The 18,445-nt window shown below is 36.1% G+C and overlaps 1 protein-coding gene across 10 annotated transcripts in view; it reads right to left on the reverse strand.

The window, feature by feature from the left end:
* Nucleotides 1-18,445, reverse strand: part of BIRC6 (baculoviral IAP repeat containing 6) — a 147,639-nt gene that overhangs the window by 37,482 nt on the left and 91,712 nt on the right. For 9 of the 10 annotated variants that reach the window (XM_026695516.2, XM_087935971.1, XM_026695517.2 and 6 more), the window contains 5 exons: nt 17,309-17,505; nt 14,257-14,557; nt 10,686-10,903; nt 8,835-8,999; nt 8,237-8,405 (listed from right to left, as the gene is read on the reverse strand). In XM_026695516.2, coding sequence (XP_026551301.1) covers nt 8,237-8,405; nt 8,835-8,999; nt 10,686-10,903; nt 14,257-14,557; nt 17,309-17,505 — 1,050 coding nt within the window. The remainder of the gene's footprint in view (nt 1-8,236; nt 8,406-8,834; nt 9,000-10,685; nt 10,904-14,256; nt 14,558-17,308; nt 17,506-18,445) is intronic. The other variant, XM_026695513.2, reaches the window with a different exon arrangement.

Raw genomic sequence — 18,445 nt, forward strand, 5'->3', positions numbered from 1 at the left:
AAACCTATTATTCTATGGAAGTTATCCTGTGGCAAATGTCTTTCAACCTGCTTGCATATTGTTGCAACTGCTGCTTTACTAAGTGATAAATCACAAAGCCTGATAAATCAAAAAACCCTCCCATAATAGCTGTTTTTGCCATATTAAAAAACCCAAATAGATTTTTCTCCCCAAAGACTTTTTGTTATGAAGTAATCTTGTAGGCTGGCAAAAGTGTTATTTTAGTTCTCTGCCCATTCTCGAAGTGTCCTTTCCTTTTCCTAATCCAACAGAAGGCACCCTGCCCAAATTATCGCCTGAATGTCATTCCTAGCAGAATTCTTTGATGTTCTCCTGCCAAATCATGACCTGATGGCTTCTGTCTCAAAAGTAAAAGATTTTTTTAATATTTATATAGCTCTTCATATTACAAACATGTGATTCTTGGTGGCAAACAACACAACAATCGTTAAAAGCCTCAAAACAGTCTAAAAACAAAACAAAGCAAACAAATAAATAAAATATATAACATAAACAAACCCCCCAAAGCTGGAGAACAAACATCACTTAATGTGATGCATCCAACTTGAAGAATCTCTCTGGGATCCCCAAGGTTGCTAGGAAAAAAAAGTGTACATGTTTTAAGAGCATTCCAGAAGGCTAATAGAGATTGGGCTACCCTCAACTTGGCAGGAATGATTATCTTGAGGATGTGGGCCATAGCAGAAAAAAACAGACCACCTGAGTCCTGCCACATGGTGCTAATTTGGGGACAGGACCCACAGTATTCCCCTCTTGCCTGGCATATTGAAATGGGTAGATGTAATTAGGAAGACAAAGACCCTCAAATAATCTGATTTATGCCATGTAGGGCTTTAAAGGTCAAAACCAGCTCCTTTAATTATACCTGGAAGCAAACTGGCAACCAATGGAGATCACAGAATACAGATGGAATGTGAATCTTTCTTGGGACTACGCTTCGTTGTCCATTCAGCTACATTCTGAAGCAGCTGAAGCTACCAGGTGATCTTCAACCTACAACTGCCAACTGTTCTTCGACAAACAGTCATGAGTCTAGAAGACCCTCAAATTGCACACTGGGTCTAGGGGCACTGACATCCCATCCAATATCAAAGATCGAACCAGAAGGCCCCAAAGCTCAGAACTATTTATTCTTGCCAGGGTTCAGCTGAAGCCTGTTGTTCCCCATCCAAATAACTATAGCCTCTCCATGCATTCAAGCTAGATATCAATCACATCAGGGGTGGGATTCAAATTTTTAACAACCTGTTCTGCGGGCGTAGCTTAGGTGGCAGGCGTGGCTTGGTGGTCACGTGACTGGGTGGACATGGCTTGGTGGTCATGTTATTGGCTGGGTGTGGCCAACTCAATATCACTCACATCGAGGCACACATCTCCTCGCCTGGCCTCTCAAGACTGTGGGGATGCTGCAACAGTCGTAAATGTGAAAAATGGTCATAAGTCACATTTTTCAGTGCCATTGTAACTTTGAATGGTCACTCCACACAAGCAAAGTACCAGCAAAGGAGGGGAAAAAAACTCCAGAGATGTTCCTGAGACAGGAAGTCTAGTCCTGCCAAGAATGTAATAAGGATTAACGGAGAGACAGTTTGTATAAGCAACACCAGAATGTTTCCTTCCTGCCTTCCTTACAGGATTAGGCCAGTAATTTCTTCTAACAACTGGTTTTCCGAACTGCTTAGAATGTTAACAACTGCTTCTAGCGAATAGGTGCGAACTGGTAGAATCCCCCCCCCCCCACAAATGAACCACATCACTTAGTTCACCAAGGAGAGAGATAAAAACTGAGTTTATATCAGCAAACTGATAGTTCATCTCATGGTGACAGATGATCCCACCCAGAAGCTTCATGCAGATTTTAAATAGTACACATAATACCAAACCCTGCAGAATCTCTCACTCCCAATTAACACTACCTGAATCATTCTTTTAATTCTACTAAATTAAATGATACTTTATGTCTCAGTGATAAAGGAATCTCGGGAATGCATATCTCTTTATAACAAAAATGACTTCATTATATACAAATTTTAAACAAGCAACTCAATTTCATGTTCCTTTCATTTACACAATAATTTATTTTCTTGCAAACTACAATAGTGTAAAACCTCTTACCTTCTATCTAAAAGCAAATCATTAAAGCCTTATCATTCAATCAGATTATAACTCTACTAAGAACTATTTGAAAAAATAATAAAAAATAATTTTTAATCTCTTCAAATAATGTCTCACAAATTAATGTATTATCATCTTTCCATCTCCTCTCAGAAATGTCTTCTCAACTTTAACACTTTCCTTCAATTTTAATACTATAGCTTGTCATTTTCTGTAAAAATACAAGAAAACATCTTTTCTTCCCATATCTTATCTATAAATGAATGTTAAAAGCCTCGTTATTCAGTCCTGTGTTAAAAAAAAACATTAAAAGCTTTTAGAAAAAATAATATACATTTTAACCTTGATCAAATAAGCCAACTTTATAAACCTTCCTTTTACTTTTAAAAGTCATGATTATTCCTTTCAAATAGTGTCTCAAAATCCAATTTCTTTCTTCATAAATAAAACACATCTCTCTTGTTCCAAGTAAGAAAGTTGCCCATGACATACTTCCACACATCCCAAATACTCCTTTGTTTTATTAATTGTATCTCCCTTTTAGCTATTAAAATATCAGCTGATTCAATTTGTAAATCTTGTATAAAATCTTGTTCAGTATCATTCTTGCGTACAGTCAATTTTAAGTTCATATTCAAAATAGTCTATTTCTGAATTCTATCTTCTAACCCCTCTTTTGAACCCATTTTCCTTATAATAGACAATCTTAAAGTTCTGAGTATATTATTGCCAAATATCTTTAAATACTTCCAGGATTAAAATTCCTTTCTCCATTCTGAATTAGTGGATCTTCTCCTTTAATTATAATCTTTAGGGTTTTGTCTTCTACTAACCTCTAGTTTAGTTTAATTTACTTTATTGTCACTGCACCTAATACAGCGAAATCAAACACCATCTTCAGTGCACATCATGACCATGAAAATAAACACAAACACAAATCCTTCACACTCCACACATTGAACTGAAAACCCCCAACACCGCACCAACACTGTTCTATACAGTAGAATTCAAAAGAGCTACTGCCCTGGGATAGAAGCTGTTTTTCAGCCTATTTGTGCTTGTTTTTAATATTCTGTACCGTCTGCCAGATGGTAATAGTTCAAAAAAGAGATGCCCAGGATGTGATGGATGAGAATATTTTGAACTTTCTTAAGGCAGCGGGAGCTATAAAGCTCTTCCAAAGAGGGGAGAGGGCAACCAATGATCTTCTGGGCAATGATGTTAACCCTCTGGAGTGCTTTCCTATCTGCCACTGTGCAATTGGCAAACCATACAGAGGTGCAGTAAGTTAAGGTGCTCTCTATGGTGCAGCGGTAGAAGGTCACCAGTAGTTTTTCATTCAGTTGTTGTTTTCTGAGAAGTCTCAGGTAGTATAATCTCTGCTGGGCCCTTTTGACCAGTGCTGCAATGTGAGCACCCCAGGTCAGGTCCTCTTTTATGGTAACACTCAGAAACTTAAAACTGGCCACTTGCTCCACTCGGTCTCCATTGATAAGCAAGGGCTAGATGTCTGATCTGTTCCTTCTACAATCCACTATAAGCCCCTTGGTCTTACTGGTGTTGAGGATCAAGTTATTGTCTCCACACGACGAAAGCAACTGGTCCACCTCATCTCAGTAGACAGACTCATCCCCCTGGAGATGAGTCCCACCACTGTTGTATCATCTACAAATTTAGTAATAGTATTACTCGTGTGAGTGGGAATGCAGTCATGCACATAAAGAGTATAGAGTAAGGGACTCAACATGCAACCCTGTGGTGTACCAGTGTTAAGAATAAGGGCTGAAGAGGTATGATTACCTAATCTGACCCTCTGTGAGCAGCCAGACAGGAAATCCATAATCCAAAGGCAGATTGAATAAGAAAGTCCAACGTCCAGAAGTTTAGACATTAGTCTATGTGGAAGAATTTTGTTAAATGCAGAGCTAAAATCTACAAAAAGCATCCTCACATAGCCACCCCCCCTCCCCTCGCTGTTCTAGATGAGTCAGAGTAGTATGAAAAGTGATGGCTATAGCGTCCTTGATAGATCTATTTCTTCTGTATGCAAACTGGTGTTTATCAAATGTATGCGGAAGACCAGAGATGATGTGCCGGCAGACCAATTTTTCAAAGCACTTCATGATGATAGGAGTGAGTGCCACTGGTCTGTAATTATTGAGGTTATTGATAGGGAACTTCTTTGGCAGCAGAACAATGGTGGAAGCCTTCAAACAAGATCGAATAGTGGACTGGGATAAAGATCGATTGAAGATCCTGATAAAGATTCCAGCTAACTGATCAGCAGTCTTTAAGCACTCAGCCCTCAAAATGCTCCTCACCTCCTGTTCCTCAATGAGGTGGGGGCTACAATTGGCTGATGGTTGTATTTTATCTGTCTCTGGTGTCTCCACTTCAAAGCGAGCAAAGAAATGATTCAGTTCCTCTGCCAATGAAGCATCCCCTTCAGCGGGGATGACATTGGTTGGTTGATGGTTGGTAATTTGTTGAATCCCTTGCCATACCAGCCTCATGTTATTGTTATAAAAATTATCCTCAGTCTTCTTCTTATAATCAGTTTTGGCCTTCCGAATACCCTTCTTCAGATTAGCTCTGGCAACACTGTATCTTGCCCCATCATCGGACCTAAAGGCCTTGGTCCTGTAACGCAAGAGGCGCTGGACTTCCTTGGTCATCCAGGGTTTCTGATTGGGATAGATCCTAATGTGTTTATCCACCGTGATAATATCTGTGCAGTGTTTGATATAGCACAGAACAGTTAAAATGTGCTCCTCTAGGTCAGGGTGGTAAAAGATGTCCCAATTTGTCCTCTCAAAACAATCCTGAAGTTGTTGGGAAGCATCTTCTGGCCAAGATTTCACTGTCTTTATTAAAGGCAGAGCCTGACTCCTAAGAGGGATGTATGCTGGTGCTAAATGCAGTGACATATGGTCTGATTGTCCCAAATGTAGTAATTGTATAACCTTATAGCCATGTTTGATGTTGGTATATACTTTGTCCAATATGATTGCTCCTCTAGTAGCATGCTTAACATGCTGATAGAATTTAGGGAGCACTGCTTTTAAATCAACTTGATTAAAGTCTCCCGCTATGATATGCACAGCATCAGGATACTTATTCTGTGGATTACTAACTGTGTTATACAAGAATCCCAAAGCTATGGTAGTATTGGCACCAGGTGGGATATAGACTGCAGTAATCAAAACCACACTGAATTCCTGTGGAAGATATATGGGTCTACATTTAAGAGTCATATACTCCAGATCCATGGAGCAGTGGCTGTCTACAGTCTTTGTATTGATATACCAGCTTTTCTTCACATAAAGGCTTAAATCTCCCCCTCTGCTCTTTCCAGAATTTCTACTCCTGTCCTGCCGGTGAGCTATGTAGCCTTCCAGCTCAATAGCTGCATCTGGAATGAGTGAATGAAGCCAAGTTTCTGTGATTAGCAAAACACAGCAGTTCTTGATGAATTTAGTCTTTGCAATCTGTAGCCTTAATTCATCCATTTTGTTACTCAGCCTAAAGAAAACCCCAGCATGGCATCCTCTCTTCCTTTTCCTGTTCCTCTTTCTTTTCCTGTTCCTGTTTCTTTTCCTCTTCCTCCTCCCTAGTGATAGTGATCCACGGCTCCCCCAGGGTCCTAGCTGCCTCCTTCGGTATGTTATGAGAATGTATAAAATCATCCGTAATAGCTTTTTCACATTTCAGCCCAAATTGTAGCAAGGCTTGCCAACTATAGATGACCCTTGCCTCAGAGGATTCAATCAAGGAAAGAATCCAAAACACACATAGAATCATACACACCATACACTGAAAGAAGGAGCAGCTAGTTGCAGCCTCCTTATGTGCAGCCATCTTGAAAACCGTTTAGAACTGTGGTCACTGTCTCTAGTAGCCAAATTCAAGTGGTCTCTTATTCTGTTTTCTCTAAGGCACAACATTTTCCCAGGGAAAGATTTCTTACACTCATTCTTCATGTATTTTTAAACAAACCACAGGAAGCATTCTTATAATTATTTCAAAAATCTTATCCAGAGTCAATCTGGCTTCTTAATCTGTTTAAAACATTCCGAAGTAATCTTTCTAATCACCCTTTGGTGCTTATTTCCCAATAATTTTTTCCCCCGTGAACTTACATGAAATTTCCTTCATTGAGGTTTCAAGGAAAACTACCCAATATAATAAAATGCATCCTTCTGAAGGGTTTTAGTATGCAACTTACAAACAACGGCTAGTTAAAATGATTAAGAGAGAAAGTTGGTGAATCCACTGTTCTTTTAAAGACTCTGAATTGAGGGTTGAGCAAAACTGATTTTCCTGGCTCCCAGACCAATAAAGCCTACTGTTTTATGGTTTCATTGCAGGAATCATCTCTATGGAGAAATAAGGGTGATCCCAGGCCCTTCTCTTAATCAGGAGATTTTGGGGAGCCAATTAATTCATTGGACTCTCTTTCTACTACAATCATTTGCTCCCTCTTGCATAGCTGTCCACTGTCTGTCATTGCTTCCCCAGAAGTCAATAAATATTGAGGCTTCCAACTCAGAATTCTAATTCAATTTTTTGAATAAACAATATTAGAATTACAGTAAAAACAGTAAGGCACTTGGAATTCTAAACCACAACAAACATAACAAACTGCTAATAAGATCAGTGAATGTGAATTGCAGGAATGCAAGCACAGCCATAAAGAATTAACAAGTAGGACTGGGAATTCAACATTTTTAGATAGGAGCTAAGTTAAAACAATAACTTAGACCCAATTTTTAGACCTCTTTGTTTAATCCAAAGGATCCATTGCACAAGGGAGGTAATATTTCCACCTCCATGCATACAAATTAACCTAATCAGAAAGATTAACTCTATTAACAACATTACCTGCTCTCACATGACTAACAAATATCTTAACTTTTACTGTAGCATATCAAATAAAAAAATATGTAAATCTAAAAAGATCTGTTCTTATAACAAGAACATGCTTGTAGTTGTACTATGCCTCAAAACTTAGTAGAACTCAAAACATTTCTAAGGAATGCACGCTATGCATTCTGAATATTAATACCAGGCAAATATCACACCTGCTCCCTAATGCCCAGGTACTTTACTTATACTTTATAAAAAAAGTTAACTGAACAAAACAAAGTTTCCATGAAGAATATAATTTAGTCCAATGTGTCAGGAATCAGGCCTTTAGGCACTAGAGAATCTTTTGACAAAGTCAAAAGGGCATTCAGTTTCTCAGGGCAGTCAGTTAAACAAAATTAAGCTGCCTAAGAAAAACTAAAAAAATCAGTGTGGAAAAGGTTACATTGCCTATTAGAACCATTACTTAACATTTCACCAAATCATAAAACTTTTTACAACTGATTCTTGCAAGTTGACTTGATTGGACTATTGTTGTCTGTTGCTTCTTTTGATATCCTTTATGAACTCTTGGCTATAGCTTATCACTTTAACTCATTCTCAACTGACATCTAGATTTTGGGGAACTCGCAACTGAATAATTTTTGCCATCCCTATGAATCATAACAATGTACAAGTAAGATTTAGAAAGACTTTGTAGGATTTGTAGGAAGAAAAGGCAGAATTCTACTTTACAATTGAATAAATAAATTTTAGCCTTTTGACAAACTGTACTGAATTGGATTCAACTTTGTGCAGTTTCAGCTAAAATGGAATTGACGTAATGAAAAAATAATTTTTATCCTGAAACACCTCTGAGCCAGACTGCTGTAGACAGCATCATACTTTATAGAATATTCATCTTTCACATTCACAAATGTATATTATACACAATTTACAGAAAACCAAAAAAGCACAGATGTTTTTGTTATATAAGAACATGTGATAAAGAAATGAATATGTACACTCTATCAACCTGCAAAGCACAAAAGATAAATTATACATCTCATTGTTTGAAGTCTAATTATGTTAATCTTCAAGCTGCTAGTTTCTCATATATTTGACAGAAACTTCAATGCATTTTAATTTCATGATATACTTTGATGCAACTTTTATATATATATAAAAAAACCCTAGCATTTCTACACTGGATTGAAAAACAAGCCATTTTGAAAAACAAAGAAGAATATGCTACCTGAATCATTGCGAAGGTAAGAAGACATTGCTGGAATAAGGCATGATTGACTAAGTAGCTCTAGCAAAACTGATGGAAGGGCACTGCTGTTTTGTCCTCTACTTTCATGGCTGGACTGGATATCTCCATTTGATGTGCTGCCTGCAGGATTTATGTAGCTAGCTAGAACCTGAAATTTAAGGGGGAAAAATTGAGAATTTCACTGAGATATACACATAAAGAATATCAACTACAAGGTAGTAGTGCTTACTATATACAATATGTAGGAAAACTATTTAAAAATCTCTTTTTCATAACTGCATAAAAATAATATATTTAAATAAAATTAAGCATTTTTCATCAACTTCAAACACCCATTTAGTGAACAATGTAGGCACTCCCGATATAATAATCACTATAGAAATGATCAGATTTAATTAAATCTCATACTTCTCTGCTCAAAACAGATTCCAGGTGCCGCATGTTAATGTCAGAAATTTTTTAATAATGGAAGAGATGGCATTCAATATCAATAAAAGGGTAATTCAGTGTAATGCCCAAATGAAAAATTTACTTTTTGGAAAACTGAATGTATATGAATATTGTATTGTTTTAATACCTGTAAAAGACATGTGACATGCTCTTCTTCCAGTCTTTGTTTAGTTAGAGCTTGTTCCACATCCCATCCTGAAGCAGTAGAACCAGTTCCAAATCCAGTGCCTTTAGCCCAGTAAAGTTGCTGTTCTTCTGTTGATGCACTATTGTGTGCGCTTGACATCTGCGGCTAGTTAAAAAAAAATTAAACTGCCATTTGGAACTGCATAGATTCATATTCTAGAGCAAAGTAATCAACAAAATCCTACTGAATAAGCCCTTCTTATTTTGGTATCTGGCTTATGGATAAGAAGGGATAGTTGAAAGCTTACTCAGCAAAGATTCTAACAGGTCTTTACAATCAATGCTTATCCATTGTACCTGAACTGTTGAATAACATTTATCTACTTTGCTGAATGTAAATGTTTTACACACTTTTTATCAGTAAGACAGATCTGATTCTAGTGCTTAACAGTGACAAACACACACGTAAACGAAAGTTAGATTAAAAAAAGATCTGCTTCCCTATCTGCTTAACAAAAATGAGGGTGCACGTTTCTATAGAAATATCAACCAGGTATAATGGCTTGTGTTTCTGAGAAAATATAATTTTTTCATCTGATGACTCAGAACCTATCTACCTACCTCTCCCATCCTTCCATCCATCCATCCATCCATCCATCCATAAATTCAGATAATTCATTGTGTTACATTAAATAATTACTTAAATCATTTGTGGTATTAATTGGAAAAATACAAATTTCCTTAAAGGTTGATCTGAATGACTATTAAGTTCATGAATATTCTTTATCAACAGCTTACAGTTTTGAGACTAAATTGATAATTGCAACTAATTGCCTAAGTAGCAAACATTCTGTTCTACATTACAAAAGACTTAGTATGTACAAAGTTATATTATCATGTGTCTTTGAAGCAATTATATTATTTAAAAGTAAGACTGGACAGTTGCCATAATGTTTTTATATTGACATCAATATCTGTATGAACTAAAAGGGTCTCCACCTCACAAATAGGGAAAAGTCACATCATGAAAGCCTGTGTGAAGCTAGGAAATTTTATCAGTCAGTTTTTAGAGGGGGGAAAAAACCTTATATGAACTGGCCGTTTTTCTGGAACTCAGACAAAATTGACATCTTTCCACCAAGTTCCAGGCCACTGAACTTCCAAAAAATCACACAATGCTTATGCAAGCCTCAATTATAAAAACTGGACATAATAATGCCTTTTTAATAAACAAAGAACTGCTATTAGAAAGACTGAAGGAATTTGGGATAGATACTTCAGGACAAGGCCCGATAAAAACACTGTATTCTCTAACAATGAATTAATTAAGACTTGTTCTCAAAGAACCTGCTGAGAAAGCTTCATGTTGACAGCTTCATTTTGTAAAATAATCTTGAAAAACGGTCCTCTAGCAAGCATACTAGTGTGGAAATTGATTACTGTACCATCCTTTCAATATCATGCTACTCTTCTGGACCATTAAGCAAAACAAGCATTATTTTAAATAACTATCAATGCTCTGAAATCCATACGGATAGGCTTATATGTTTAAATAGGTTAGAAAATTGAGGTCCTTTTGTTCCAAAAGGAGTTGGATAATTAAAACTGGTAAAAGAGTGTTTTAGCTATACAAAATGAAGACAGAAACATTAACATTCCAATTTCCCTGTTTATGAAAATTTAGAATAATCGTTATCTGGAAGCAATTATTTGAGCAGTCAACTATTCAGAGAATACCAGTGCCAAAATCCTCATAGATATCGATAATAGAGGACATAAAGTTGGATTATTAAAAAAAAAAACCTCCAACATCTTTATAATTCTGAGATAATTATTCTGGAGTCAGCCTCACCTCTGTTTGGTTGGAACCAGAATTGGGAACTCTTGGAGCATGGTGGCTAAGAGCAGACAAACAAGCAAGAATAAGGTGAACTGCACCAATTTCCAGGGCCATTCTCCTAAGAAGTACTCCATCATCAGTAGTGAGAGGCGTAGTGCTGAACAAGCTGTGTAGCACGTGAAATGGAAGAGTTGGAAGAACATTAGCTGAAGGAGACTGGAGAATGTGACCTAAAGAAAAGAATTAAATAAAATATTTCAATCACAATGGCTTAGCATAATGCAAATACATACCAAATATTTTATTAGGTGTCCAAAATACTGCTTTTGTTTTTATTATAGGTTTAAGCATCACTGACTGCAGGAAAGTAATAGAAAACAGATGCATTGCCCTTCCATTATGAAGTGTATCTAGAATATAGTGTTAATATGCTTAAAAGTGCCCCAGCAGGAAAGGATAGTGTATTCATTGAATTATTTGCTGTATGGTAAGTAACAAAGCATGGCTCTTAAGTTATTTAACATTTTTCACATATCAGGCCATCATGAGGATTATATACTTTGCATGTGACTATTGTCTAGAACAGGGGTGTCAAACTCGATTTCCTTGAGGGCCACATCAGGGTGACCTCAGAGTGCCAAGCATTCTGACAGCAAAAACAGGCTCTGGATCTGTTTTTGGCTAGGATTGCCTCCTGCAACCGTCTGCCAGAGAAAAGGGAGATTGGGAGGGCCGTGTGGCCTCTCAAGGCCCTCCTGAACTCCGTTTTCGCTGGCAGAGCATTGCAGTCCCAGCTGAAAACCAAGATCTGGGACCTGTTTTTGCTGGCAGAGGCACCACAGGCCAGTCCTTCATTGTTTCCAGAACAGCCCTTTGGGCCAGGTCTAAGCACCCCTCAGGCCACATCTGGCCCGTGGGCCTTGAGTTTGACACGCCTGGTCTACAATATAGGCCAAATTTTTAGAAAGTTTTTATATGAGAATATTTCTTACAAGAGGATAAAATAGATCTTCTTCAAAACCATTCACGGCATTACATTCAATAAGTGTTGCCTTGTTCCTTTGGGAACATAAATTTTATACATGCAATTAATCTATAAGATTTATTTCCTGTATATGAGTAACTTTATGAAATCAATGAATATATGTTAAAAGATTTATATCATTATTAACATTTTGGTTGCATTAGACCATCAAATCTCTTCTTAACAAGCTCAAGCTGAAAAATGCAAAAACTTCAAGCAGTACATTTACTTTCCCTTTGCAGAAATGAGAAAACAACAGAAGATGTTAACTAGAGCTTCCCATTAGATTGGAACTATAAAATATGGCTAATAGCTTCCATACAAGCCAGAATCAAAGTGCCAATTAAAAAACAACACCACAGTATTTTGTATGAGAAACTACTGATTGAGAATGTCTTTCCCATCAAAGGGAGGTGTTCGGGTCAATTGTGGGCTTTCTGGGATCAAAGTCAAGCGCAAAGCAACAGTGCCTGACATCAAAATAGCTGTACAGTAATTTTATACTTGGCTACAATTACTTATGGGTTTGAGAGATGAATAGTCTTAATCATAGCATGATGCTAGATCTCATTTATCTTCCAGAAGTTCAGGGGAGGGGAAAGTTTACTTCTCCCAAAGAAAGCATCTATCAGCAGTTGGGGATTGATGATCATTTTCACTGGGGGTTATAGTATTAACAGTGTGTTCCTTGCCATTAAGGCTGCCTTGAGCCCAGGTGCATGGCACATCCCTACTTCTTTCCAATATGGAGCCTTGTTCTAACTATGCAGCCAACAGTAGTGAAACTGAACAGTATTCATCAGAATTCCTAGGCAATAGCAGTAATAAGGAATGTGGTTCACTATTGTGTGGGGTGGTGATGATGGAGGAGTAGGTAATAGTATTAGGAGAATTGAAGTGAAGTTCTGTTTGGGGGGAAATCTTGATTTCTTTCTTTTAATAATGTGTGTCTGTGGGGGGTGGGGTGGTAATTAAGTGTGTGACCTGGGACAGATCAACAGACGTTTTCTCACTGCTGGATATCGGAGCAATCAGCTGTGTAAACCAGCTAAGATTTTCAAAACATGTAATGTTTTGTTTGATAAAAGCACCCGATTACAGAGCAGAAGTATATTTTGTGAATTTTGGACAGTGGATAAAGACACCCATAACCTGATCCTCAGAGAGGGCAAAAAGAAGGAAAATGTCACTGAAGAACGATTTACTGCTGTGTTTTGTATCTACGACACGGTAGAAAAGGCAACCTGACAATTTTGCCTATCTACAAATAGCTAACCTTTCTTCCTAGATAAAATGATTGAATAGAAAAGGAGCAGAAAATGTGAAAGAAAAGCAAAATGACTTTGAGAAAGAAAATCTCAGAACTAAATGGAGGATACTCCCAACCTGATTGTTGCAGCAATGGAAAAGCAACTGAGGAAAAAATAAGAACTCTGTTCATATAAAATGGGGTAGGTTTCTGACCAAAATATCTTAGCTATATAAGATATTGTTGGTTTCTACATAGATGCAAAACCTATATAGCTGATATACAAAAGATCTTAATAAAAAATTCTCAGATAAAATTAAGATGCTTACTAGGCGTGACAAATCAATATTTTTTGCTCTTTAAATGAATAGCTAAAATAATTGTTTATAAAATTCAACTGTTTCTCCTGTATTTTTTACACATGGACCTCTCAAAACTCAAATTTCTAAGTCATAGAAATATTGATCTTTGCAGCACATGAAGTACTGTACCATAAGCACAGTCATACATCAGGTCATTCAAGGAAGAAGATTATTACCTAATAATAACCAAACTGGAGAAATCTTATATTGTTTTGAATTCTATCGAACAATAATTTCTCCTAATTTGTGAAAGAAAGACATTAATAACAAGCAGAATGACAGTGGTCAAGAAGTGGGAAATGGTTTGGCTATAATCAAGTATGCTTCTGCATACCAACAGAGAGAATATCCACACAGTAACTTTCTGATAACTTTGCCTCATGCTGTCTCCCACTGTGTGCATAACATAAGAAAGCTGCAACACAAACCTAGGGAAGGGGAAGCAAAAGCAGATCAAGGTGCCAGTTAAGAGTAATTTGACTTATTAACTTTGTGAAAGACTATCTGAACATAGATAAGTTCAGATAAGAAAAAATAACCCAGATAAAAAAAATCTAGGCCAATGTGTAGATATTTAATTTCTGCAAGGCTACCAATGTCCTTATTACAAAACGATAGGACGAAGCCAATGATACTGAGGCTGTCAGTTACTGCTATTATTCAAAAATCCACAAGAAGCCCTGGAAACAATAATGATTCATTGTTTTCAAAAAGAAATTAATTGTATTAGCTTAGAACAATTTTTACCCTGTGCAATGAAGGAAGAATGAAGATATATGTCTTTAAGGACAAGTTTTTAATATCACATGCTTTGCTTCCAAAGCCAGAAAAAATCCGAAATTCCATGGAAAAGCCAGTTTTATCTGTTTCAAATACTTGTCTAATTGCACATTCAGAATAATTGTTTAGCGGTAGTCCCCAAATAAACTTAGTAGTTACAGTACATACTTCCTTCACCGTCATCTGTAACTCCCAGCACCAATCTAAGCAGACACTGGGCATGTTTCCTTTCTTTAAGTAGCACCTCAGCATAGCCTGGGAGGCGAAGAAATAATCCAAATGCAGCCAAAGAATGAGCAGGTATGGGAGACATAGTTTGAACTGTTGATTTGATTGGTGGCGGTTCTGCTGCAATTGTTTCTGGGGCTTCATAAACCAGTTCTCCTGATTGTTCAATGGTAACCCATTCAAACTGATCACTGTCCTTCTGCTTCTCCTGGGTGGTGGATGTAATCACGGGAGCACTCACCTTCAGAAAGAAAAGAAGATGCTTAATACTATCCCCTAAGATTGATAATTAAAAATATGTTTTAGGTAGAAACTGTATCGTTAAACAATTCCTTGATTTATTTACAACATTCTTGACAACTGAATAACAATAACTGAAAATTGACAGTCAAGATTTACCTAATATGTAAGTATTTTTGAAAATTTCTATGAAATTGTCTGCCACATATTTTAAAAAGTAATCCATATATTCAAAAAAAACCATTTATATTTTCTGTCATATAAGGGGAAGTAAATATATCAGTAGGAAGTTTCTATTATTACTTCCAGTGTTGGGATTTTGAAACAACTCAAAGTGGTATTTTCTAAATACTTCTTTTTTACCACATGATGGGGACAGACAATGCAATATCCATAAAAACCACCTTTGACACTTACCAGATTCTGCTTTTTGTTTAATGTACTTAATGTGTTTATTTTAGAAGCTTAAGAAAACTTAATGAGAAGCTGGCATGCTGCAAAGCTTTTCACATCACTTTTATTTACAACAGGAATGCCTCTTGGCCTCAAGACATACTTAGTTCCATAGATATATTTAGAAAATGGAGAAAAAAATGGAGAGCCAATTTGATGTAGTGGTAAAGGTGTTGCCTTCAAAATCAGGAGACTGAATTCTTGTCCTGCCTTAGGCATAAAAGTACGGCTAGGTAACTTACAGCTAGGTAACTTTGGGCCAGTCACTCTCTTCAGCCCAACCCATCTCACAAGTTTGCTGTTGTGGAGGAAGGAGCATTATGTAAATTTCCTGCCTCAAGTTATTTATATTAAATAATAATAAAGATGGGATTTAAACATGTAAAAAAAATTAAGAAATGATTGGAACCTTTACTTTTTTAGAAATATAGAAAGAAATAGCTGGGGTGGTAGAGATTATCTTGAAAAATGTAAATATAATGTAATGAATCTCACCAGGTAAACTCATATTTTATGACTAGCAACATACACTATGATAATTTTATGAATTACAAAAGCATTTTTATGTCAATTATTCACAGAAAATACTCCTATCATCACCTCAGACATCCAAATATGTCCACTGCCTTCATTAAATTGTCTGGTCTGTTTAATGCAAGGGGTAAACAACATTTCTGCCAGAGCTATATTTTATTTATGTATGTTTTAAAATTATCTTTGTGGGCAATATCTGACATAATGATGACACTGCACATTGTTGTATTCTTTAACACTTTTTCCATTTGCGAGGATAATTTTAAAAAAGGACAAAAGAAACATTTAGATTTTTTTTCACTGCTAAAAAAAGAAGTGCCTTATGCAAGTAGTCTTTGACTTACAACCAATTTAAGAATTGTTTGAAATTACAACAAACTTTAAAAAATGGTATCTATGACCATTCCTTGAAATTATGACTGCTGTCCCTGCCACCCCCCGGTCACATGGTCACATTTTGGGCACTTGGGTTTGCATTTAAAACTAGTTGCGGCATCCCAGTCACATGACTGTGATCTGTGGCTTTTATTGATGTATCAAAAATGCTAATTTGAAAGAATAGATTTGCTTAATAATTATGTGTTTGTTTTATTACTGTAGTGACTCGCTTTATGACTATTGTAAAAACAGTTGTAAAATTGAGTCTGGACATGTGGTGCCTCAGCTTATGGCTACAATTTTGGGCTCCATTGTGATCATATGTTGAGGACTACCTGTGTTCCTTTTTCAAATGGAAAACTGGTCTTATTTCTGTTAAACCTTTGCCACCTTCAGTAGCAAAGTATCACTACTGGAAAGCAATTCCTTTTGTAAGTTGAAATGTACAAATGTTATCAACTTTATTCACAATAAAAAATATACAAGGCGTCAAGATATTGTTTTACTGAGTATATGGGGATGAATTGTTTTAGACAATGTTTTTCAACCAAATACAAATTTGACTCACGATTCTGAGGATACAAGATTACTTAAGTGCATGACATTTGAATTTTTAAACTTTCTTCAAAACTCTGTTATGAAATTTCATCTAGGGAAGTTGATTGGAATCTTCGCATTATTGTTTTTGAGTAAAACCAGTTACTTTTGAAAAACAAACCCAATGTATGTATGATAAGTTATGTTCCATGGTGAAGTTTCATTTTTCTGATTTTTAAATATATAAGTGAGAAAACAGGAGAATAAATATATCACAGTGGTGGAAGAAGTTATTTGGAAATCCAGATAAAATTTAGTAAGAGGATGCAAGAGTCTGTGCCTTTCCCTACAAAAAATAGACATTAAGAGAAATGGAAACAGTTTTCAATATTGAATTTCTTATTTTACATTAGTTAAGACATTACAAAAGTTAAGAGACATTTTCCAATATACCAGGGATAAATATGAGTTTGAAATCATGGAGCGTATCAATTGCAAAATTTCTCATTTATACAATATGAACATATAAAACTAAGACAAATTGCTTTAGAACATTCTCAGATTCTGTACCGGCAAGCCCTGAATAATTCCAGTACTTTTAATCATTATATTAATCCATCTCCATACAAGTAACATCCACTAGATTTTTTTAAGCAGGTTACATACAAGTTTACAGTTATATGTAATAATTCTTAGCTGGAATATAGATTGCAATGTTTATTAAATGCCAAGATAGAAACAACAATGCACACATTTGAGTACCTTAGCCACCATTAAGCCATCTGTTCCATTCTTCTCATAAATTTTAAACTTTTAATTAGGTCAATTATACACATATTTTTTGACTTACTTGTTGGATCACATCTGGATAAAGCATAGGAAGTCTTTCTGCAATGAGGGCCAACCCACCCATTCCAGCAAAAACTTGCAATGGGGACTGGAGAGGGCATGCATCAAGAAAAGATTCATCCAGCACCGTATCCATGCATTCTTCAACTGGAGTGACTGCTTCATCTTCAGGGCAAGGTCCCAATAAATCTGCATGTTCTATTTGTGCATAACATAATACATAAAAATAACCAAACTTAAAAAAATAGTATTAAATAACATTTATTTGAAGAGATTTTAGACTTACACAGCCTAGCACACTACTGTTTAGTATACATGATCTACATTAAGTAGGAGAAATATATTTGGACAAACAGAACACTTGTATACCTCTGCAGAATTAGGCAAAATTGGAAAGTAGTTTGTCAAAAACAATGAAAAAGCAATAAGATTCTGAAATTCTATATTTCTGAGGCAAGAGAAAAATACTGAAAGTAATAGATTATTCTAATTCTGTATACAGAAGTATCATTATCACCATCATTATTATTGATAATTGCGCAGTCAGCTAGATGTTCAGATTGGGTTTGGCATTTTTGAGTCCTTACAAAGGATATGGGATAGGCAAATTTGGATGTCTGATGGTGTTACAGATGTCATCTCAGGATAGAAGCTGTTCCAAGTAAAGTTGCCTTCTGCAATTGACTGATGGCAAATTTGTTAATGCCTATGGTGGTTCAAGTGGTGCTCCAATTGTTTTGGGATTGCACCCAAGGCACCTATTACTATTGGTACTATTCTTGCTTGCTTTTGCCATAGTCACTGTATATTTGCAACAGGTAAATTGTTATTGTTGTTGTTATTATTATTATTGTTATTATTATTATTATTATTATTATTATTATTATTATTATTATTATTAATTATTATTATTCACAAAAATGAGCAAACAAGATAACCATGCTGGGTTTTGTATCACAAATCGCTAGTTGAACACTTCCCAAGTGTTTAGGACTGCGTGATGTATCGGCGGATTATGCGAGCAGATCCCAGTAAGGTGGCCGGGTTTTGTATCACAAATCACTAGTTGAAAACTTCCCAAGCTTTTAAGACTGCATTATTATTATTATTATTATCCTATTTTACTAAAATAATGACA

Source organism: Pseudonaja textilis, chromosome 1, assembly GCF_049901715.1.
Source record: "Pseudonaja textilis isolate UNSWEBS1 chromosome 1, rPseTex1.2, whole genome shotgun sequence".
NCBI classification, from domain to species: domain Eukaryota; kingdom Metazoa; phylum Chordata; class Lepidosauria; order Squamata; family Elapidae; genus Pseudonaja; species Pseudonaja textilis.